The 23,848-nt window shown below is 46.8% G+C and overlaps 1 protein-coding gene across 3 annotated transcripts; it reads right to left on the bottom strand.

Annotated features, from left to right (window-relative positions):
* Positions 1-181: 181 nt before the first annotated feature.
* DGKA (diacylglycerol kinase alpha) lies at positions 182-22,113 on the bottom strand. Of its 3 annotated transcripts, none has more exons than XM_030322863.1 (24): positions 21,925-22,113; positions 16,370-16,511; positions 15,881-15,954; positions 15,415-15,547; positions 15,093-15,167; positions 14,580-14,629; positions 14,142-14,216; positions 13,824-13,943; positions 13,597-13,711; positions 12,731-12,819; positions 12,474-12,593; positions 12,174-12,272; positions 11,891-11,974; positions 11,600-11,673; positions 11,365-11,439; positions 10,658-10,743; positions 10,477-10,566; positions 2,938-3,098; positions 2,621-2,685; positions 1,808-1,898; positions 1,319-1,517; positions 1,088-1,208; positions 833-893; positions 182-559 (listed from the first exon to the last, which is right to left on the bottom strand). In XM_030322863.1, the coding sequence occupies exons 2-24, from the start codon at positions 16,431-16,433 to the stop codon at positions 476-478; spliced, it is 2,205 nt and encodes a 734-aa protein (XP_030178723.1). In that variant the 5' UTR covers positions 16,434-16,511; positions 21,925-22,113; the 3' UTR covers positions 182-475. The 3 variants fall into 3 exon arrangements, with proteins under 3 accessions (XP_030178723.1, XP_030178725.1, XP_030178724.1); XM_030322865.2 differs by lacking the exon at positions 21,925-22,113 and adding an exon at positions 21,099-21,198; XM_030322864.1 differs by lacking the exon at positions 16,370-16,511 and having other exon boundaries at positions 21,925-22,108.
* Positions 22,114-23,848: the final 1,735 nt, after the last annotated feature.

Below are 23,848 nucleotides of genomic sequence, written 5' to 3'. Positions count from 1 at the left end.
ATGTGATGCTGTGATTTGCCGAGGGTGGACAGCAATGCCTATCTTTTCTCAGTCCTCCCTTGGAAACTACCATTAACTGAAATAAATACTCAGAACCTGGTGCTGTTTTATGTTCTTGCTTCTGGGAGAATCTATATCATTTACAGAGTGGGGGTATACAGAAAGGAGGTGTACCATTTACTTAACAGATATCCCAGTGGGGGGAAAAAGTCATTTTATTTAGATGAGGCACTTTCAATGTATGTGTTTGTGGTGGTGGTAGTGGGGTGTGTGTGTGTGTGTGTGTGTGTGTGTGTGTGCACGCACATGTGCATGGCGAATAGTGGAAGTGGTGCAGGATAATAAATATTTTGAGGGTGAAGGAACACTCTCCTGAGCTGGCAGGAGGGTGTGGCAGCAATGTACAGAGCCTAGGAGTAGAGTCCAGGGATGAAGAGGTGGGTTCAAGGCTGGCTTGGAGGCTGAGGTGTCCCCTTCAGCACAAGAAGCCAAAGAAATTGGAGGAGCGAGGGGGTGGGCCCACAAGCATGGGCATCTGGTTCTTGTGGGTGATCTTGATCTGGAAGGGAAGGGGGCATGTTCAGAGGTAGGACCTGGTTCCTTGGGGCTGGAGCAGTAGAGATTTTGGGGAAAATCTATGGAGTTCAGAGGGGTTACCAGGGTCCTAGAGAGGCCATGGCAGGAAGGCCAGGGGCTAAGAAATCAGGATTTGGGAGGAATGGTTCACAGGGGAACTTCAGACATTGGGAAAGGGTAGAGAAGCGATGGAATGGAGATTTAGGATCCATGAAGCCTGAGGGTTCAATTCTGAGCAGGCATAGGTAATACTCACTGTACAGGGTGTCTGCATCCAGGGTTCTCCATCAATTTGCATGGGAAGGGTTTTTGTGGTGCTGTGGGAGGCCAAGGCAGATTGGTGGAGATTTCTTTACCAACTGAATACCAAAACTCTTTCTTGGCTTGGTTTTGAGACCCTTTGTTACTGAGGAAAATCTCCTAGTACAGCTCCTTCCTACCATCCCCATGACCCTTCTGCTCTCCTGGCCCTACTCCTTCCCTCAGAGCCCCTGGCCAGAGTTTTCCTTACTGGAAGGTGATTTCAGAGCACTTGGCCAGCCGATGTCCAGCATTCTTGAGCTTGGTATAAATCTGGCCCATCTCAATTGCACCCTCCAGCCCTACCACTTCCAGCCGCTTGTCGCTTAGGTCTGGAGGTGGGAAGCAAGGAGATAAGGTTTGCAGAAGCAGGGTGCCTCCAAAGGGAGCCACACCTTCCCCTGGGTCCTGCCCACTCAGTTCCCAAGGCTGCTCCTCTCACCTGGTACACAGGTTTTCAGGATATCAGGGTCGGTGATGACTTTAGCTGCAGCGCCCAAGGCCTGGTTGATCCCATGGATATCTCCATGGGGTTTCTTCGTATCACCCCAGAGATTGGAACCACCATGCATGCTAGGGATGTTCAGCACTGCGATACCTTCTAGGGACAGGTTGCTCAGATCCAGTGGTTTCCCACAGATCTGAGAAGGGGGAGAGCACAAATCATGGCATAATCATGGATGTGAGCCCTCCCTCCACCAGATGACAAACTGCGAAGGCCAGGAGTTGGAGGTTTACAAAGGGTGGCAGGAAATAGGCACCACCATGCATGTGCCTGGTGGCACATGCCACCTGGAAAATCGGGATTGGACAGCTGGGGGGTCAAAGTACATGTTCAAGAATAGGGGAAGTTTCTGAAGGTTCCTGTGGAGGGGGAAACAAAGTTATAACAAGCTGAAAAGCATGTAGGATCGGGTCTCATCACACCTACCTCAACTGTTAAAGACTCCTCCAGCCTTTTGCATGTTGAGAAGATGGATTCAGAAGTGGCGAATTCGAAATACCATAGCTTGTTCTTCATTCTGTATGACCCGAAAGAAGGCCCAATAGGGAGAGGACAAGTTACACAAGTGTTGGCAGAAGAAGGCTAAGAGACAGGGAAAGACATCAACCTCTCAGGGAAAGGATGGCCTTGGTTGAGCAGCTTCCTAGAGGTGCCACTGCCTATCTAAGTGCTCTGAGTCAAACTTGGCCAGGAGCGCCCAAGTGGTTCAGTCAATTAAGCATCCTCCTTTGGCTCAGGTCATGATCTTGTGGTCCGTGAGTTTGAGCCTCACATCAGCCTCTGTGCTGACAGCTCAGAGCCTGGATCCTGCTTTGGATTCTGTGTCTCCCTCTCTCTCTGCCCCTCCCCAACTTGCACTCTGTCTGTCTGTCTCTCTCAAAAATAAATAAACACTAAAAAATAAATTAAAAAAAAAAAAAACAAAAAAAAACCATGGGGTGCCTGGGTGGCTCAGTTGGTTAAGAGTCTGACTTTGGCTCAGGCCATGATCTCACAGTTTTTGAGTTGGAGCCCCACATGGGGCTCTAAGTTAGGCTCTGTGCTGAGAGCTCAGAGCCTAGAACTTGCTTCAGATTCTGTGTCTCCCTCTCTCTCTCTCCCCCTCCCCTCCCTCATGCTCTCTCTCTCCTTCAAAAATAAATAAACATTAAAAAAATTAAAAACAAAAAAACAAAAAAACTTGGCCATAACCTGGTCCCTGCCACTGTGGATGTCTGCACCCACCCTCCTTTCCCTTACCTGCTGTTGAACTTCTCAGGATATTTCTCTCGCATGATGTGGAATCGGTGAGCAATAGAGGCATCCTGGGGGGAATTCAGGGCATGTAAGATCAGAGGCCTGCCTCTTCTCTCAGCACAGAATACTCTCTCTTTAACTTCCCCATTTGGCACCAGTATGTCCCATGTTCTTTTCTTGCAACTCACACCACTGTACCCCACCCCTCATTTCCCTGTGTCACAGCCCCTTTAACTTCTACCTTCTCTTTCTAACTAGCTCTAGCCTTTCCCTTCTTAGCCCCTACTTCCTCCCTAGCCCCCATACCCCACTCCACTGACCACACCAATGGAGAAGTAGTTATTGATGATTTGAAAGGGGACTGGGTCACTCTTTTCTTCAGTTTGTTGAGGTATCACCTCCACGGACCACCGATCCATATGTACCACCTTACTCATCTCTAAATCCTTGAGGATCTTCCCCAAATTCTGTCCCTCATATCCTAAGGATGGGGAAGAAGATAGGTTAGTACTGAGCCCTGGGTCTCAGAGGGCCCTCTTCTTAGCTCCCAGCCCCACAACTTCCCAGAGATCCTCTGCCCTAGTTCTGCAGACCCTCCTAGCTCTAGCCAGTGAAGGGGCAGGGTGCTTGGTCAGAGCTCCCATGGGCCATTCTCTCTTTCTTTTTATGTAAGCTCTGCACTCAATGTGGGGCTCAAACTCATGACCATAAGACCAAGAGTCGCATGCTCTATCGGCTGATCCAGCCAGATACCCCTCCCATGGACCAATCTTAAGGTCAGCCCCTTGTTGGCCCTTTTCTCCACACTGTCATGGAGAGTGAATCTTGCCAATGTATATATGAATCTAACAATAACATCAAATTAGGGGTGCCTGGGTGGCTCAGTCAGTTAAGCATCTGACTTCGGCTCAGGTCATGATCTCATGGTTTGTGAGTTTGAGTCCCATGTCAGGCTATGTGCTGACAGCTCAGAGCCTGGAGCCTGCTTTGGATTTTGTGTCTCCCTGTCTCTCTGCTTCTCCCCTGCTCATGCTCTGTCTCTCTCTCTCTCTCTCAAAAATAAATAAACATTAAAAAAATAAAAAAAAGCAATAACACCAAATTCATCTGAAAGATTAATAAAACAGCCAAGAAAATACAAACTTCTGGGGCTCCTGGGTGGCTCAGTCAGTTAGGTGTCCAACTTCGGCTCAGGTCATGATCTCATGGTTTGTGAGTTCGAGCCCCATGTTGGGCTCTGTGCTGACAGCTCAGAGTATGGAGCCTGCTTTGGATTCTGTGTCTCCCTCTCTCTCTGCCTCTCCCCCACTTGTACTCTGTCTCTGTCTCTCTGTCTGTCTCTCTTTCAAAAATAAAGAAAATGTAGGGGCGCCTGGGTGGCGCAGTCGGTTAAGCATCCGACTTCAGCCAGGTCACGATCTCGCGGTCCGGGAGTTCGAGCCCCGTCGGGCTCTGGGCTGATGGCTCAGAGCCTGGAGCCTGTTTCCGATTCTGTGTCTCCCTCTCTCTCTGCCCCTCCCCCATTCATGCTCTGTCTCTCTCTGTCCCAAAAATAAATAAACGTTGAAAAAAAAATTAAAAAAAAAAGAAAAAAAAACAAAAATAAAGAAAATGTAAAAAAAAAATTAAAAAAAAGGAAATATAAACTGCTGAAAAAGATGAGTGATGAATAAGGATTCTCTTTCTCTCTCTCATGCTTCCTTTCCCTATTCTACCAGAGAGAACACAATATGAAGCAGTGGTATTTAAACACTGTGATACTGACACAGTGAATAGAATAAAAAGTTCAATACTAAAGAACAGAGTGTCCAGAAATAGACTCAAGTATATAAGTGAATTTAGTATATGATTACATTTCAAAGACATGGGAGAAAAGATAGACTATTCAATAAAAAAAAGGTGCTGGATTGGGGCACCTGAGTGGCTCAGTCATTTGGGCATCCAACTCTTGATTTCGGCTCAGGTCATGATCTTACGGTCACGGGGTCAAGCCCTGCCTCATGCTCTGCACTGAGCTCACGCAGAGCCTGCTTGGGATTCTCTCTTTCCCTCTGCCCCTCTTCCCTGCTCTCTCTCTCTCTAAGATTAAAAAAAATAAGGTGCTGGATGTAGATGTCACTCTTACACCAAAATTAATTCAAGATGGGTCAAATAATTTATTTAAAATTTTTTTTAATGTTTATGTATTTTTGAGAGAGAGAGAAAGAATGTAAGCAGAGCAGGGACAGAGAGAACGAGTGACACAGAATTTGAAGCAGGCATCAGGCTCTGAGCTGTTAGGGCAGAGCCCATGGGCTCGAACTCACCAACTGTGAGATCATGACCTAAGCCGAAGTCAGATGCTCAACCGACTGAATGACCCAGGTGCCCCAAGACAGGTCAAAGAATTTAAATGTAAAAAACATTGCCTGGGTGGCTCAGTCGGTTGAGCGTCAGACTTCAGCTCAGGTCATGATCTTACGGTTCATAGGTTCAAGCCCCACGTTGGGCTCTGTGCTGACAGCTCCAAGTCTGGAGTCTGCTTCAGATTCTGTATCTCCCTCCCTCTCTCTCTGCCTCTCCCCTGCTTGCACTCTGTCTCTCAAAAATGCATAAACATGAAAAAAAATTTAAATGTAAAAAAATGAAGCCGAATTTGTTCTAGCAGAAAACATGAGTGAATGTTTTTGTCCTCTTTGAGTGGAAAAGTCCTTTCTAAAGCATAATACAAAACAGGGAGCCAAAATGTCGAAGACTGATAAATACAATTATATTAAAATTTAAAACTTCTGTATGGTTAAATAAACACACACCGAAAAAAAGATACAAACTGGGGAAAAATATCTACAGCACATATAACAGACTAACTTCCCCAACATTCAAAAAAATACTTATAAATCACTAAATCTAAAAAGTTAGTAGAATATGGGCAAATAACACAAATAAGCCAATCACAGAAGAGATACAAATGACCAATATGCACATTAAAGACACTCAGTATTGCTAATAATTAAAAGAAATGTGAATTAAAACAATTAGTTAACTTTTGTTGCCCATCAAATTGACAAAATGTATAGAGACTGAGAACACCAAGTGTTAATGAAATTATGAATAAGCCAGCACTCTTATTTGCTGTTAGTTGGAGCATAAATTGATCTTTATTTTTGGAAGGCAATTTGGCAATTTTTATCCAAATGTTATCCAATTTTATGAAAATACTTTGATGCAGCAATTTCACTTTTAGGATTTCTCTTATAGAAACAAACACACATGTGAACAGAGATGTGTGTACAAGGGTGTTTGCTGAGGTACTGTCTAAGACAGCACAAAATTGGAAACAATCTAAATGTCCTTCAGCAGGGGAAGGTTATATAAATTTTGGCAAATTCATGCCAAGAAATAATGTGTAGCCATTGAATATAAAATGTAATCTGTGTGTACTAACATGGAAAGATCCCAAGACATATTATTTAATGAAAAAAGAAGTCCCAGAACAATCTCTGTAGTATGATCCCATTTATGTTTGTTTAAAAGTTGTGTGTGTATGTGTGTATGTGCGTGTGTATGCATGCATGTAAAAACAGGAAAATGAGTGCAAGAAAAGAAACAGTGGTTATCTCTGGGGAGGTACATGGAATTTGGTGGGGAGTAGGGGGAGGAGACCTATATGTGAAAACATACATTTTACTTTTAAAGTCTTTTACAATGAGAATGTACTGATATATTATTTGTGTAACTTTTATTTTTTTTTAGTGTTTATATATTTATTTTTGAAAGAAAGAGAGAAAAGCAGAGAGAGAGGGAGACAGAGAATCCCAAGCAGGCTCTGCACTGTCAGCTCACAGCCCCATGCGGGGCTTGAACTCACAAACTGTGAAATCATGACCTAAATTGAAATCAAGAGTCTAATGCTTAACTGACTAAGACACCCAGGTGACCCTCATTTGTGTAAGTTTTAAAAAGAAAATAACTAGTAAAATGTAAAATGTTCATACTCTTTGAGCTGGCAATTCTACTTCTAGAAATATTTCCTAGAGAAATGGAATGCTACTCTGTAATAAAAAGAGTGAGGTAAACCTGACTATATTGAAATATAAGGATAACCACGATGAATGGTTTAGTTAAAACAAAGAAGAAAAACATCATCAATAGAAAGATCTTTTTAAGTACATATGAGTATGTCTGGAAAGAAAAACATGGAAGAATAGATTCCAAAACTTTAGGAAGTAGATTACAGGGAACTTTCTTGGCATGTATATCTGAAATGTTTGAATTGTTTTTTACCACAATCATGTATTATTTTTGTAATCAGGGGAAAAAAACGATTAAAAAAAGTAAGTATCCACTTCCTCACATTCCACTGATAGTTCAGTTCACTGTAATTTGCCTTTCCCGATGCCACCCCGCTGAAACTGTTTTGGCCAAGATTGCCAATAATTCCTGCCAAAACCAACAGTATATCTTTAGTTCTCATTTTTAACTCATGAAACTCCTCACTTGGCCTCTAAAATACCATTCTCTAAGCTACAGAGGACCCTCTCTGACTGTTTCTTCTTAGTGTCTGTGGCAGGCAGAATAATGGTCCCTCAAATATGTCTGAATCCTTTTTCTTTTTTAAAAATTTTATGTATGTATATATGTATGAACATATATATGTATGTATGTAGTTGCTACACCCAATGTGGGGCTTAAAACTACAACCCTGAGATCAAGGTTGCATGCTTTACTGACTGAGCCAGCCAGGCGCCCCAAAGATGTCCACATTCTAATCTCTGGAATCTGTGAACATGTTGCCTTACAAAGCAAAAGAGACTTTGCCAATGGGATTAAATTAAGTGTGTTTTTTTTTTTTTGTTTTGTTTTTTTAAGTAAGCTCTGCACCCAACATGGGGCTTAAACTCATGACCTGGAGATCAAGAGTTGCATGCTGTACCAACTGAACCACCCAGGTGCCCCTAAATTAAGGATTTTTAAATGGGGGAGATTATCCTCGATTATCTGGGCAAGACCAATATAATCACAGGGATCCTTCTAAGTGAAAGAGGAAGGCGAGAAAGAAGACTCATGGAAAGGGATGTGACAATGGAAGCAGAGGTTGGAGTGATAACGTTGCTGGTTGGAAGCTGGGCCATGAACCCAGGAATACAGGCAGCTTCTAGAAACTGGAAAAGTCAAGGCAAAGAATTCTCTCCTAGAGCTTCTAGAAAAAACACAACCTTTCCCAATCAATACCTTGATTCTAGTGCAGTGGGACCTATTTGGATTTCTGACCTCCAGAACTGTAAGATGATAAACCTGTGTTGTTTTAAGCCACTGCTCATGGTGATTTGTTGCAGCAACAATAGTACATGAACACAGACTTCTTTAATAATGCATCTTCCTCTGCTTAACTGTTAAATAGGATGTTTTACTAGGGTGTTCCAACCTTGTCCATCTTCTCTTTTCACCTCTTTCCTCAGGTAACTCATCTACTCTCAGGATGTCAATTACCTCCTAGAAACAGATGATTCTCAAATGTGTATCTTCCTAACATCTGTTTGTTAACTACCCACCACACATCTCCATCTCCTCCACATGCTCCACTGACACCTCAAGTTAACGTGCCCAAACTGAATTGATCTTCCTTAAACTGGTCCTCCTCCTATATTCTCTGTGTTAAATGGCATCCCACATGCTCAGTTCACAAACCTAGAAAATGTCCTAAGACTCCTCCACAACCCATTAGTTACAAGTACTGTGGTTTCTACCTCATGAACTGCACTGCTGTTGCCTTTGCTTTGGTGTTCAGCATCTCTTGACCAGACTATTGCAATGTAGGTAATTTTCTATCCTGATTCCTTCCTCCAATCCATCCTCCACAGAGCTCCCACTGTGGTACTTCTTTCATCTCTTCTTCTTCGAGTTTTATGATTTTTTTCAATATCAACACAAATTTTCATTAGTGTGGTATTTATATCATTATTTCATTATTTAGATTGAATTGCCAGAAACTTCTATGAGAGTCTCATTTGCAGAACGCACAGTGAAGACCCCAAATATACAATTTCAGAGGGTCTAATATTGTAAGTAAAACCAAAGTTAGATATTGAAGATTTAAAAACTGGCTTGGGGTGCCTGGCTGGCTCAGGTGGTAGAGCGTGCAACTCTTTGTCTCGGGGTTGTAAGTTTCAGCTCTACATTGGGTGTAGAGATTGCTTAAAAATACAATCTTTAGGGGCGCCTGGGTGGCGCAGTCGGTTAAGCGTCCGACTTCAGCCAGGTCACGATCTCGCGGTCCGTGAGTTCGAGCCCCGCGTCAGGCTCTAGGCTGATGGCTCAGAGCCTGGAGCCTGTTTCCGATTCTGTGTCTCCCTCTCTCTCTGCCCCTCCCCCATTCATGCTCTGTCTCTCTCTGTCCCAAAAATAAATAAAACGTTGAAAAAAAAAATACAGTCTTTAAACATAAAATAAAATATAAAATAAAATAAAAACTGGCTCCCAAAGCTGGTTATATAGTTTATATACAAGATTTAGATTATTATATACACTCAGAGAGGGGCGCCTGGCTGGTTCAGTTAGAGGGCATGCAACTCTTGGTCACGGGGTTGTGAGTTTGAGCCCCACGTTGGGTGTAGAGATTGCTTAAATAGATAAAACTTTAAAAAATAGAAATGTAAAAACCAGTATGCACTCAGAGATATTTTTACATTCTGAAATAATATTTTATATACACAGGAATTTTTATTATATAGAGAGAATGTAATTTATAGATATACCTATTTTCTCTTTGAGTTACATTTTTCATGAGTACAAGTGTTCCCCATGGTTCAGGGTTTGCATATTCAAATGCCTCAGTGGCTAGAAAGGTAAAGTGAATGAGTGAATAGCAGGGAGCTAAAAAGTGGTGAACTGAAGAACATATGACCTACTCCTCAGAAATAACCAAAGTTTAAAAAATTTAACACACTTCCAGGCAAGCTATGCAAAACAATATTAATCGTTTCTGTAGGCCGTCTGCTCTCAGTCTCTGGCAGGGTAAAATTAAAAACTTCTCAGCACAGCATTCATGACCCTCCATAATCTGCACCCTATTCAACTCAGTCTTTCCCTTCCCCATTCCCCACCTTGCACTGCATGTCCCAGTCATAATCAATGACTCACACTTTCCCTGACGGAGGCACTACCATGCTATTTGGTGGCTCTTCTGGTCTTACACAACTCCTTCCACCTAGAATGCCTTTCACTGTCCTTAGCAGTCCCCTATTCCAGAATCTTCTGCATGATCTCAGAGCTGGACTCTGAATCCAATAGCCTCAAACCAAGACACCTCAAACTCAACCCGTCCCACCCTGGCCTCTCTATCTACCAATATCATCCCTCAAACTCTTTCTGTTTGAACGGAAAAAGAGACTAGAAATCAAAGACTATATTTAAGAGACTGTTGCAATTGACTTGGGAAGAAATGATTATGAATGAACGAATGACCTCTGATTAATTGGTTGATTGATGGAATGAATCATGGCCAAGTTCCCTGCTAGCTCCATCACTAAGCATCTGACTTAGCTCTTATACAATCTTTCTTATTCCCACATTGTCCTCCCCTACCTCCATATTCCTTGATTCTCTGAGTCCTAAAAGTTGGTTGGGAGAAACAGAAGGATATTTTTTGGTATACAGGGAAGGGAACTGTCACCCCTGACCCTTCTAGGTTCAGACTGTGGTCCTTGCTTCTTCCAAAGCTTTCTTCCCTTGGGACAATCCACTTTGGTAACATCCCATCTGTGCCTCTCTTCTTCCCCAACGCTCTTTCTACAACAGATGCCTAGACACCTTATCCATGTGCTTTTTTCTTCCTACCCAACTCCCCCTAATTCCCGGGAAAACAATTTCTAATCACTTACCTCCTCCCCATCTTAGGCAACGAGCCAGATCATTTCCAGTGCCCAGGGGCAACACGGCAACAGGGGGCACAACTGGTAAGTTGGCTTTGTCTAGGGAGGCAGGTCAGGAGATGGATGGAGGGAGTTAGCTCTAGAAGGCCAATGCCCTGGTACCCTTCCCAGAGCCTCTCCCTGCACTGACCTATGGTTTCTAGAATCCAGCCTACTGTGCCATCTCCACCACACACCAAAATCCGGTAACCAGGAACATCTCTGAAGAATCTGAGCCTGAGATAAAAGGTAAGAGAGAAGATGAGGAAGGACAATAGGACCGAGGCTACCAACTCCTGGATGGGCAGATTACTTCTTATATTTCATTCCTTATGACCCCCTTTCCCTTTGTCAAAAGACTTGTTTCTATTAAGGGCAGAGAAAAAATACAATGGGGAAAGTTATAGACACTCCCCAGTGGTTAGGGAGAAACTGGTATCTATTTTGTTTTTAACATTTGTTAATGTTTATTTATTTTGAGAGAGAGATAGAGAGCAAGCCGGGGAGGAGCAGAGAGAGAGGGAGACAGAGAACCTCAAGCAGGCTCTGTTGCTGTCAGCACAAAGCCCAACATGGGGCTCAAACCCATGAACTGTGAGATCATGACCTGAGCTGAAACCAAGAGTTGGAGGCTTAACCTACTGAGCCACCTTTATGTTTTGACAGCACAGCAAAGATGAATCAGGGAAGTCAGAGATGGGGGATACCCAGTGATGCTAATAAAGGCAGCATTCTGAATTCTGGTTTCTTGAGGTCCCCTAGCCCTGCCCTTCCAACATGTACTCTTTTCTGCTCTCCCCCAACATACACAAGCAGACACATACAAACACTGTGATATAGCCCCTAACCTATACTCACCCTGGCTCAGGACCATCTTTTAGGAGGTTGAACACCTGTCGAGGGTTTAGTAGATACTGGAATTTCCAAAGCACCCTGTGTGAGGGAAAAAGGAAAGTTCAAGGCGGGGGATGGATATTCTGTACTCTACCCTTTTGATGTCCTCCTCAAGTACATCCCCTCCATATACACAGAATTCCCAACCTCTGTCGGTCCTCCTTCCCCATCTTAGAAGACCCAGTATATCTCTTCTCACCTCTCCCCCTGCTTCCCGCCACTCTTAGGGTTGACAAAGACCAGAAGTGGGTGGGTGTTAGAAACAGGGTCAATCTGAATTTGGGGAAAAAACAAAGATAAGGAAAACAGGGTTTTGTCAGAGTTAAGATAGACCCTGGACACAGGGGCAGAAGGCTGACATTCCCCCACAATGCTTCCCCCTCCCCTACCACGGTGGGGCTTCTGGAGAACAGGCACCATTCCCCAGGTTTCCCACTTAATTTCCTCCCATGAGGGCTCCAGCCAAGAAAAACCCACCCCCAACATGTACCCGCAGAGCCTCAAAGGTGCTCAAACTTAAATCATCTGTGGTCTTCTGGCTTGCTTTGTTAATTTTACGCTCCTGTCCAGAGGCCTAGAAAGGGAGGGAAGCAAAGGGAAGGAAAACTGGATTGTGTGTGAATCCCTAAACAGATGAGAGTCTGACTTGAATCCTAAAAGGTATAGGCTCTCTGCTCTAAACGGCATGGTGTGTGTGGGGGGGGGGGTGGGGAGGGCTTAAATCAGGGAAGCACCCTTCCTGCCCCCTCCTAGGCACTGCCCAAGGGTCTCACCAGGACGCTGGGATAGATGGACGATGGAGGCAGGATGTGATCCCGGAGCAGCCCACAGTCACACTCATGACCCATGGTTTGCAGGCAGTCATCATGAATCTGAAAGACAAGGTGGGCATGCAGACAGCATGGAGAGAACCCCAACACCTCTCAACTTGAGGGCCTAGTGCTGGAAAGAGAGCCCTTGGGAGCAAGGGCAACGGTGGCTGCCAGGAAGATGCAGTCAGGGAGGCCAGTGCAGAGAGGGCAGTTTAGGAAGGGGCCCCAAGGCATAGGCTGGAGGACAGCTCCCAAACTGACCTCTAGGTGGCACCACACACAATGCAGTCCGACCAGACTGTGGTAAATGCGGATCTTTTTCTGACAGCGGTCACATCGGCCAGACTCACAGCCTCCTCTCACCCACACATGTGATTGGACCTTGGGGAGAAAGGCAATCCCTTGTCTGAGAGAGTCTGAGCAGAGACTAGTGGAAGGGCTTGAGGGCAGCAAGTGGCCAAGGCCTAGGGCAAGGGCCAGGATGCAGGTGGTAATGGGGTGGTTATGGGATCACTCACACCAATGTCCTTCCGGGACTTGGCATAGGTGCTGACTTCACAAGGCAAGGCCTTCATGGCACACTGGTCATGAACGACGTACTTACAGACTGGGCAAGAAGGAAGAAGGTCAGAGCCTTAGCTGCAGCCCCTCCCTCTATTTTCTCCTTACCTGGGTGTAAGGCAGGATCATTCACTGAAACAAGACGTATAAGCCCTTGCTGTGAGAGTGTGGTAGAGAATTAAAGTTTGAGGTGGGGGCTCACCTCCAAGACCCATGCCTTTTTCTCACTCTTCCCCATAAAAAAGCAATTTCTACCACATGCCTACCCCCACTCCTTCCAAATGCCAGGAACTCAGCTGAAAGATGCAAAGGAGGCCCAGATTTAATAATAGATAATAATAATAATAATAATAATAATAATAGCAGCTAATTTTTACTGTAGACTCAATAATATGTACACGCACCTTGTGAACTACTCTTCGTGCATCAACTTATGTAATGCTCACAATTACCTCATTTTTAGTTTAAAACCTCATTTTAAATTGAGGCTTAAAGAAGTTATGTGGCTATGTCATACACCTTAAACTAACGTAACATTATGTGTCAACTGTATTTCAAGAAAGAAAGAGAAAAAGAAGGAAGGAAGGAAGGAAGGAAGGAAGGAAGGAAGGAAGGAAGGAAGGAAGGAAGGAAGGAAAGAAAGAAAGAAAGGAAGGAAGGAAGGAAGGAAGGAAGGAAGGAAGGAAGTGCATGGCTTTCCCACATAACTAGTCAATGTCAGAACCCAGGATTCAAACCCAGCTCTCTCTAAGTTCAAAGCACCATGTCCTGCAGATAGCCAGGGTGCCCCTCTGCTCCCACACTCCCAGGCCCCATCACTCACGGTTACAGCTCAACCCCTGTTTGCCAAGACCAATGCTTGACTCGCACAGGTTGCAGTAGACTGGTCGGGGGAACCTCTTGGGTCTCCACATGTGTTGCCCATTGTCCTTCAGAGTCTGGGAGGGCACAACAGATGTAAAGAGTGTCTAAGCCCTTAGAGGGCCAGCCTCTGGCAAACACATCCCAGAGCAGCTATCCTACCCATCCTCACAAGTCTCTCCTACTCACCATCTCCAGACCCAGTAGCACTAGCAGTGGCACGGTGGTGGCCCCAGCCCGGAGCCACTCAGCTAGGGAGACAGAGCCGCTGCCATCATAGTCAATCTCTTTCATCATCTCCTGAAGAATCTGAGCAGAGAATGGAGGGGACTTTTAGTGTGAATGGACTCTCAGATCTGACACCTCTCGGTGCTGCCCCCTAGGCAATCCAGCCCACTGCTATCCTAGCCCAGGGAACCGAGCTGCCTGTCAGAAAAGGGGTAAGGTAGATATAGAACTCACCAGGGAAAAGGCACAAGGAGGGACATTAAGGAAAAACCGCCTTACCGGCCTCAGCTCAGACACATCCCAATCCAGGTATTCAGCTACTCGCATCATCTGTATGATGATTCTGTCCACTTCCTGGGGGCCAAAAGGTAAGAGCCACAGCCATATCCCACCTCCTTACCACCATTCAACTCTTCTCTAGAAATCAGGGTTCCTGGGTTCCACCCCGAGAGCCACCTCTCATTCTCAGGTGTCTCTGCCAAGTAAACGAGTGTCTATGTGTTTTGGTATGTTTGCAAGGCAGCCCCCAATTCATGTCTCTAGCCTCTACTTTTAGGAGGCAGGAGCTGGGGACCCACTCCCAAATTTAGTCCTGGAGGATTTGACTTATCCCTCTAGCTTCCTCTGCTTCTTAAGGATCTTGGAAGAGTTGGGACAGGAGGGCACAGACAAATGGACACATACTCCCTTGGCCAGCATACAGGTCCCCCAACTCACTGAGCTGTCCAGGATCCCATTTCTGTCCGTGTCGTACAGCTTGAAGGTGACTGTGGGGTGTTTTAGGGGGGCCAGGGTCAGTTTGTGAGGGATACCAAAAAAATTAATAACAGAATACAGGAATAATAAAGACATGGGAGAGAACTTTTAGATGAAAAGCCCAGAGCCTGGTGCTGGGACTGAGAAAGGAGACAAAAAAGGAGGGGAAACAGGCCTGGATTCCGCTCTTGGTGAATCTAATTGGGGAGACAACACGCACCTCCCACAACCCAAGAACACCCCCAGGATACCCACATTAAAACATACAGGACATGGGAACTGGGATAACTATGATAGATGGCATTAGGTATAGGAGTCTGGGGGAACAGAGGAAATGGGTCCATTCTCTGGCCCCATCTTTGCCTGGCCCCGTGAGCCCTTAGGAATCCTGAAAACATAGGGGAAAGAAGGCTGGAGAACACCTCCTCTTCCCTCTCCTTTCTTCCCCTCTTCCAGTCCAGGATTACAACTCACATTCTAGCTTGTCTTCTGGCCGGCCACCCTCCAGAAGGGAAAAGTAGCAGGAGACATCACTGAGACATACCAGATCTGGTTACAGAAAGTACAGCATTTCTGAGGCTGGGGCTCTCTCCACCGTGGCTCTTCTCTTTGCCTTTGTTCCAACTCTTCCCTTTAACTTTCCTCCCTCCAGTTCCCAGACCAGCATGGCTATCCTCTACCTCTTTTCCCCAACCCTGCCCCCAACACGTGACTCAGTTCAACTCTCACCCCGACACTCATACTAATTTCAGTTTTCTTTTGGAAGCCCAGCCCTGTCCCACCTACATGATCATACCATTTTTCACAGTGTCTTCTAAACAGTGACCCGTCTTGAAGGATTCAAACAGTGCCAGACTTAGGTGATTGGGAACATTATCTGCTTCCAGATAGACTTTCAAAAATTGCTGGAATCCCTTGTACCCAATGGCCTATGATGAGAACAAGCATTACCCTAGGAAGTATGCAGGATGGGAGTTGAGGACTGAAGAATTAGGAGTAGTGAGGACAGAGACAGTAAGTTGCAGAGCCAAGAAGCATCCAAGGCAGAAATATAGTTTCTTCTCAAGGCTGAGTACTGAATCAGAATCTCTTGCTTTGTCCTATAGCAATAGCTGTAGTAACAGTGGACACAGGGGTATCTAGAGGGAGGATAGCAAGGGGTGGGCCCAGAATAATCACTGGAAATTGGGGATCCCAGTGGGATAACAAAATCAAAGATGGGAGGGGTTGGTCAAGGAGAGGATTTCCCAGATGTCACTCACATCTCCTTGGAGATATTCAGCCATTTCGCCATCCTCGAAGAGCTTTAGGACATCACTGACCTTTTGGGTGGAGTCTAGGGTGTGAAGAGGATGAAAGAAGTGCATTAGTCTGGTTTGGTTCTCCCTGCCCTCTGCCAGAGTCCCACCCAGACATCCAACAGGAAAAAAAGAGTCAAGTAAGATAAAGAAAGAAGAATTCCAAGAAGAAACACAGAAATGCACAGAGAAATACCGCGAGGATAACATTTCAGATGCTCCAGAGCGGTACCTCTCTTTACATCTTTTCTCTGAGACTTGGGGCAGGCTGTTAAGGTTCAGAGAAGGTGGGTAGAAAGTTGAGACCGCAGATGTCTCCCCATCTCTCTCTCCCCCCTTTCCCATGCCTATGGCTGGCTTTGGGCTGCTGGGGAAACTCGGGGAAGCAGGGATGTGGAGCAGGGATTCTCTGGGGTAAGTCTGCCGAACTTGAGGACTGAGAGGAAGACTCACATTCCATGTACTTCTGCAGCTGGGCAAAATCACTGGGGCTTATTTGGCCCCTCTCCTTGGCCATCTTTCTTTTATTCTGAAGGAGGGCCACAAAGATGACTTGGTAATACCTCTGCCTGGACCTCTGCTTCCAAGGGTAACTCTGGAGGGAGATGGCAAGAGTATGTGGTGGGAAGAGCCAGCTGTCTTCGTCTTTGCTTCTGTCTGCTCCGTTCATTGTCCACTCCTACTCTTACTTCTGTTCTTTCCTTTTCTCTGAGTCCCTCCCCAGTCTCTTCCTTTCCCCGTGTAGCTCTCCCATGTGTCTGTCTCTCCCTTACAGAGTCTGTCCTATGTCTCTGTTTCTCTGACTCATCTCTGACTCTTTCCCCTCCATTTCTGGATCCTTCTCCAGCTTTCTGATTTCTCCCCCAATCTGTCCCAATCCATCTCCCACTCTCCCCACACTCATTATCCTCCCCCCACCCTCCCCAACTCCCACTCCTCCACCCCCCCATCGCTTTTCCAGTCTATGTATGTCTCTGTGGGTGTGTCCCTGTCCCTCTCCTGTTTCTACCCTTTCTCCCACCACCCCCAGTCTTTGCAGTCTCTTCTGAGCCCGCTCCCTCTCCCATCTCGCATCCCTCAGTCCCGGCCCTTCTGCCTTTGCGGCCGTTCCCACAGCGGCTGTGGCACGCCTCCCCGGCCACGATCCCATCTTGCTCCGCCTCGGGCCTCGGTCCTCAGCACTACTCAGCCGCCCACTTCCCGAACCACCCACGCCCCTCAACGACCTCTAGCGCTTTTGACGCGCGACACAGAACCAGCTCTGGCCGTGTCCCCAGCCCTGGCCCCGCCTCGCCTGAGTCCCGCAGAGCTCTACCGGGGAAGGGCGGGGACCCCAGGCTGGCGCGCGACTGGAAGGAGGTAGGAGAAGTCTCTGAACATCTATCCGTCTGGCCTCCCAGTTCTAGGAGGGTTGAGCTGAGTGCAGGAGTCTCAGATTCAGGTTTTTCCTTACACCCTGCTAGATTACCAGTGTTTAGGGAGCCCTAACTTACAGCCTTGAGACCCAGGGACCCTCACGCGGATCATGCTGACCACTGACAACAAGGGCCAAGTCGCAGAGGGCAACTTGGCTTGAAGATTCAATAACAGCAATAACAGTTATATCTTACATTAGTATAGTATAGCACTGTCTAGGAGTCAAGCAAAACTAGGGTTAGTCATATCTGGGTCCCATCCTTAGATCTGGTACTGCTGTGTGATTTGGACAAATTATATCTGTAAAATGGGAAGAATGATACCTATCTGTCACAGTTGTGAGTATGAAGTTAAATCCTGTATGAAAAGTACCAGTGTAACACCTGCATATAGAAGGCCTACAGGAAATGGTAGCTCTCACTGCACTAACAATTATAATCAAATCCCATGAGATAAGAAATTACTGGTAGAGCCATTCCACACACGAAGAAACTGGAGTTTGAAGAGGTTGGGACTTCCCAAGGCAGGTGGTAAGTGGAGGAGTCAAAGCTCTCTCTACCCCAAGAACCACATGATGGGGCCCCTGCCTCTCCCTGTCCTCCTCTTGTTCTACTCTCCCCTCCACATACTGCCTTCTTCTAATCTCACTGCCCTCCTTTCTGTTCCTTAAGCCAAGTTCTTCCCTGCTCAGGGCCATGAGACTTACTGTTCTCTCTGCCTAGAACATCCTTTCCCTTCTTGGCAGAGCTGACTTCTTTGCCTAAGCTGAAATGTCAGCTTCTTCAAGAGACCTTTCCTGATCATTCTCTCCTAAAGTAGCCCCCCCCCCTTTGCACAGCACTCTCCTTTGTTCCCTTCATAGTACTTATTATCGCACACAGAAACTATCTTGCTAATTTATTTGCTTCTTTGTTTACTGTTTGCCTTCCACAAGGGCAAGAACTTGTAAATTCCACAAGGGCAGGAACTTGTCAGTGTTGTTCACCACTATATCCCCAATACCTTGACCGGCGCTCAGCATGTTGTAGGTGCTCCATATTGGTTGTACAAATAGTAGTGTAAAGTTAGGGAGCCATATGTTGGAAATGCTAGTCCAAATATGGTTAAATGGGATTCCATAGTGTCCGTCCTGACAGGGGAATATGAAACAATTTGGAACACATTTAGGAGGTGCTTGGTAGATATTTGTTAAATGAACGAATGATGCTAAAAAGCACTTATTGTGGCACTCCATCTAGGGCTCCTGCCTCCCCTCTGCCCACTCATTTAGGGTTAGTTGGGTAAGGCTCAAGGAGGCAGTTAGGGCCTACAAGAATTTCCTTTCTGATGGTGCAAGAATCTTCTCTGCAGCCTCTGCCCTTGGGACATCTCTGCTGTCCCTGTCTATGTAGTATACCATTCCTGTTCTGAGGTTCTCTGGGAACAATAAGAAGGGAGTTCTGGGACACTGATATTCTGGGGAAAAGGACTCCACCCATCTGGCTCTTTTCAATGACTATAATCCAACTTCTATTGCCAACAAATCTAATGAATACATAATAGTGTTAGGGTTAATTGGGCCTGTATGGCTTAATTAGCCTCTCTGATTACCCCTGGGGATTCTTAAATGGCTCCAAGATTCTAGGAAATGAAATCTGAGAGAGAAAGTGACAAGGAGAGAGCAAAGGAGGGACGATGAACAGGAAAGAGGACATGTCTCTCTTTTCACAATGACCCTTCCTAGCCATCTTATATGTAGTTTTTAGTACAGCTTAAGAGAATGGATGTTTTAATTATACAGGCATGGATTAGAATCCTAGCTCTTGGGTGAGTTATTTCATCTTCCTGAACCTGTTTCCTCATTGGTAAAATGGGTACATAGAGAAATCAGTCACAGCATGGAGATTAAGTAAGATAATACATGCAATATACTTAGCAAACGGCATGGCACAGAAGAAGAACTCAGTAAATGTTAGCTATTCTTGTTGTCGTTGCTGTTATTGTTGTTGTTGTAGTTATATGAGGGTGGTACACAGAGAAACACATCTGGAAATTAGGAAAAATGGTGTCTTTGACACAGGAAGGCATAAATTCTAAGGACTCCCAGCAGCAGTGAAGCCCAGTTGTACACTTGCCCTTATTGTGTCATTTCAGGCACAGACATGTAGTATTAGGATACTGCACTTTGCCTTTGGGAGGGTGAGGAGGTGGCGAGAAACTAGACCATCAGGGTCCAAGGATACCTCTGGGCTGGGACCTTGGACATAAGGGCTCCTGGTATCTTTTCAGTTGTCCTCTTGACTTCCCTCACTGAAAGTTTGGCTGCCCCTGTTGCCGAATCGCAATAAACTATAGGATCCTGGACCCTAGAGCTGGAACAAATCCAATTTTGTCCTACCTGCTCCATACTAACCCTGAGGCTATAACCTGGGCTAGTCTAGGCGAATGCCAGGGCTGGGAGGGTGGGGTCGGTCTGCTGCCCGCCTGCCAGCTCTTTGTGACTCACCCTTCCCTTCCCTCCCCTGGCTTCCCTGCCCGCCCCTACCAACCTGGGGTGAGAAAGTAAGTTGACTTGGAGGCAGAGAATCCTAGAACATATTCAGAGCTGGGAGGTACCAACTCTCACATTTTACAGAGCAAGAAACTGAGGCCCAGTCAGAGAGCCACTCTCGCAGGGACACCCAGACTCTAGACCTCCATTAAATCTCAGAGCCTCTGTTTTCTAGATCTTATTTTAAACAGTAAACACTAAAATTGCTGGTAACCAAGAGGTACATATGATTTCCAAGGCCAGTGCAAACATTTAAAATTTCCTTTTTTCACTTCAACATTCATCACTCCCATTTCAAGTCATATAGATTTACCATTACTGAAGAATGAGCTATGTCCCCAGAACATTCAGGCTGACCCAGCAAGGAACCCCAAGCAGCAAGCCCAGGCCTGATTACCTAGACTTCGGAATCCCTTAACCACATCAGGGCCTGCACCCTCCTCCTCTTTCCCAGGACTGACGGATGGTCTATTCTTTCCTGCCCATCCCTGCTACAAGTCAGTGCCCCCTGCCCCCCAAGGAATCATTTGGCTTGAAGTCCCGAAATTTGGTAAGCCTACATACATCTTGCAGATGGGAGTGTTGACTGATTAAGGGGTGGTGTGTGTGTGTGTGTGTGTGTGTGTGTGTGTGTGTGTGTGTGTACGCGCTCGGGAGCCTGCATGTGTCAATGTGTAGTACAGGAGGAAGTTACGATGTTGGCATGGTTGGGGGATGTGGGCTCAAACGTTCTGAGGCTGAGGAGATGCCCAGTAATAATCACATTTCTTCCTCAGTGAGGTTCATTTCCCCCCATTTAAAGGTGAAAAGTGGGATTCAGATCCAGGTAGTTTCAGAAACTTCCCGGTGACAGGTGTGGCAAGGACGGGGTGGGAAGTTGGGGACCAGGAGGCCAAACAAGAATCCTTCTGCACCCATGCAGTGTTGTGAAGGTTCCAAAACGGACTTTGCTTCCATTCGGGTCCCCAGGAGCCGAGCTTCACCATCCCTCCGAATGAGCAGGAGGGATGGAGGGGAAGGTCTGGGGGAGACGCTGCCTGCGGGGCTCTGGCCCATTCTCCCGCTGCCCCCCGAGTCCTGGCGCAAACCCTTCTACTACCCGCTCCAGCTGTCAGGCTTCCTCCTTCTCGGCCCAGCAGCCCTACCCCAGCCCGAGCAGCGGCCCCTCCCGCGGCCCCCGCCCCCTCCTGCTCCGGTGGGAGGGAGGGAGGCGCGGGGGGCTCGCGGGGTCTCTACCTTGCCTGCGGAGGGCGCGCGGTGGGAGCTGAAGCGCGGCGCGGGAGCTGGAGCCCGAGCTGGGCTGGAGGGGACGGACCAGGCAGGCGCGGCTGCCGCGAGGCCGCCCCGTTCCTGACGACACAGCTGCCCGCCCCCGACCCCGGCCGGCCCGCCTGCGCCCAATCCCGGCGCCCCCAACTCCGGGAACTCCAGTCTGGAGAGCTCCCTGTTTCCAGCTCGCCAAGCCTGATCTTCCCACCTCCCCAATATCTGTAGGGCTCTGGTCTGCGCCACTTTCCCCACATCCTGCGCTTCTCATCTTCCTGCCTCGGGACAGCTCGGTTTCTATCCATCTGCCCTTTTTTCTAATCATTCACAGCCTCTCCCCTCATCCCAACCCTGGGAGGCCAACATAGGGGGCGGGGCCGATGATGGCACAGCTTGGCAGCGGCACACCTAGGCGACGTCTAACCCTCTCCCAGTTGCTGCCATCTGGGGGACTTCCCTTCCCAACTCTTTTCCATCCTCCATTGACCGAATTCATACTCAAAAGATCCCACAGCAGCAAGCCCAGAGTCCCAGACTCTACATCCTGACACACAAACGCCTCCCTCCTCCCATGGGCTCTGCACTGCTTAACAGTGTTTGAGGCCTACCTTTACCTCTAGTTTCCTCACCTCCCTAAAACCCAAACCCCAGATGGCTCAGACTTGTTTTCCCCAATGTAAGTACACCTCCTTGTCTCAAGACTCACGGCCTTCCCTTAATTCTGGGGTGGTTTAGGTGCAAAGGGAACTCTGGTCTGTGTCCACTCTTTCTCCATGCCCTAACCCTCCCATTTTACCTGCTGGCCCTGGCAGGTGGTGTAGAAGACCCTGGCCAAACGTAAGGTTGAAAGAAGATCCTTTCAGCAGTTCCTGTCTGGAAACTTCTGAAGTTAAGGCTCTTAGGGCAGCATGGATGATGGTGAGGCTGGTAGTGCAAGGGAGATAGACAGAGGCCTAGGACTAACTGGTAGGAACTGGGGACCCAGGCATCCTGCTCCTTGGCCCCGCCCCAACCCAGGCTAACCCCTCCTAACCCTCATTGAAGTAGGGCACAGTAACAAGGGCTTGATTTCCTGGAATCTTTCCTCTTAACAGCTGGTGGTAGAAGAGAGGGGGAGGGGAAAGCTCTGACTGGAAGCCTGTGCGTGTGTGGTGTATATATGTTGTGTATGTGCGCGCGCGCGCGCACACACACACACACACACACACACACACACACACAGTATGTACATACTTTTGGTGGGGGTTGGAGAGGAGAAGGAATGAATACATGAGGCCCTCTAGTGGAAACAGAGGGATCTAAGCAGTTCTTGCTTGTTTCCAGACAGGCTTGTTGGAAGAGAGTCCTCCATTTTTATCAGAAATATAGCTGCTGAGTAATAGGGTTTGGGAGTACTGTTGCATCTGAAAATCTGAGGGAGATGAAAGGGATTGGAGAAAGTCTGTCTCTCTGCTCCTGTCTCCCAGTCTTAAAAAGACAAGGGCCCTGCCACTCCCCATCCTTTATCCACCCCCCCTTTTTTTCAATATTTTATTTTTAACTAATCTCCACACCCAATGTGGGACTTGAATTTACAACCCCAAGACCAAATGTTGCATGCTCCACCCACTGAGGCAGCCAAGCACCCCTATCTCCCCTTCTTATACGACCTCTTTAGTCATAAGGAGTCAAGAGCACTTTTGAAGGCCCATTATGCACCAGGTCCTGTACTTAGTTCTGTAGGACAGCCAAAGACACAGCCCAGCTTAAGGACTGCACCAATGAGTAGCTTGGGTGTGTGTGTGTGTGTGTGTGTGTGTGTGTGTGTGTGTAAAGCCTTATGACTCTAAGCCATCATAAACAAACAATATAAGAAAGCACAAGTCCCATACTACCTTTTCCAGTTTTCTGCTCCTGGACCCTTCATCTAGAAATTCTGGAATGATACCAAGCCTAAGGCACTCAGCTTTCCTTGCAAATATCACTAGCAGTGATACCATCCTACATATGACCTGTGTTTTTCATTCCATCATCCTCAGTTATGTCCTTGCTTGAAGTTAAATTGTTCCTCTAAAGACCTCTTTTTTTTTGAGACTTCAAAGTGGAGCATAGGGTGATCTCTAATAAGGAATAAAGTGAAACCAGTCATACTCTAGGCTTCTTTGTGTCTTCTTTAGGATCTCTACTCCATCATACATACCTCGTCAGTTATTGGTGGGGATGGGAGGGGAAGAAAGGCCCAGAAACTTCTAAGGAGGAGGCGTATAATGCCTACTGTTCCAGGTGCTCATTTCTTTAACCAACCACATCATAAAAATCAGAAAGAAAGAAACCGCAATGAACAAAGGAAAAGGAAAAAACAACAGCTTTGTTCTCCCCAGGCTCTTCTTTCTCCTCTTCCTTCTCAGGGTGTATGTGTATGTGTGTGGGGGGGGGGGCACATCCGGGGCCCAGGGCTGGGTCCTAGGCAGGTTTGCCGGGCAGACAACTGAGTTTCACTTCCTGTCAACCCCAGAGCTGAGGCAAGACATCAGGGGGCATGGTGGGGGTTGGGGGGGGGGGGTTGTGCTGGGTAGTCAACTGGGGCCACTTTAGGATTCCATTCATTGAGCAGCCTACTACTACTAGTTCTAGTTCTCAGGTAGTCAAGACCAATACATCCCTCTAGTTTTTAAAGGCTTCCTCCCACATTCTCACCTCTAATAATCATTAGTAACAAGGCTAAGGACAGGATGCTGATC

This window comes from Lynx canadensis, chromosome B4, assembly GCF_007474595.2.
Source record: "Lynx canadensis isolate LIC74 chromosome B4, mLynCan4.pri.v2, whole genome shotgun sequence".
NCBI classification, from domain to species: Eukaryota; Metazoa; Chordata; class Mammalia; order Carnivora; family Felidae; genus Lynx; species Lynx canadensis.
The sequence above is the reverse complement of the archived record's forward strand: the minus strand, read 5'-3'. Positions and strand labels throughout refer to the sequence as shown.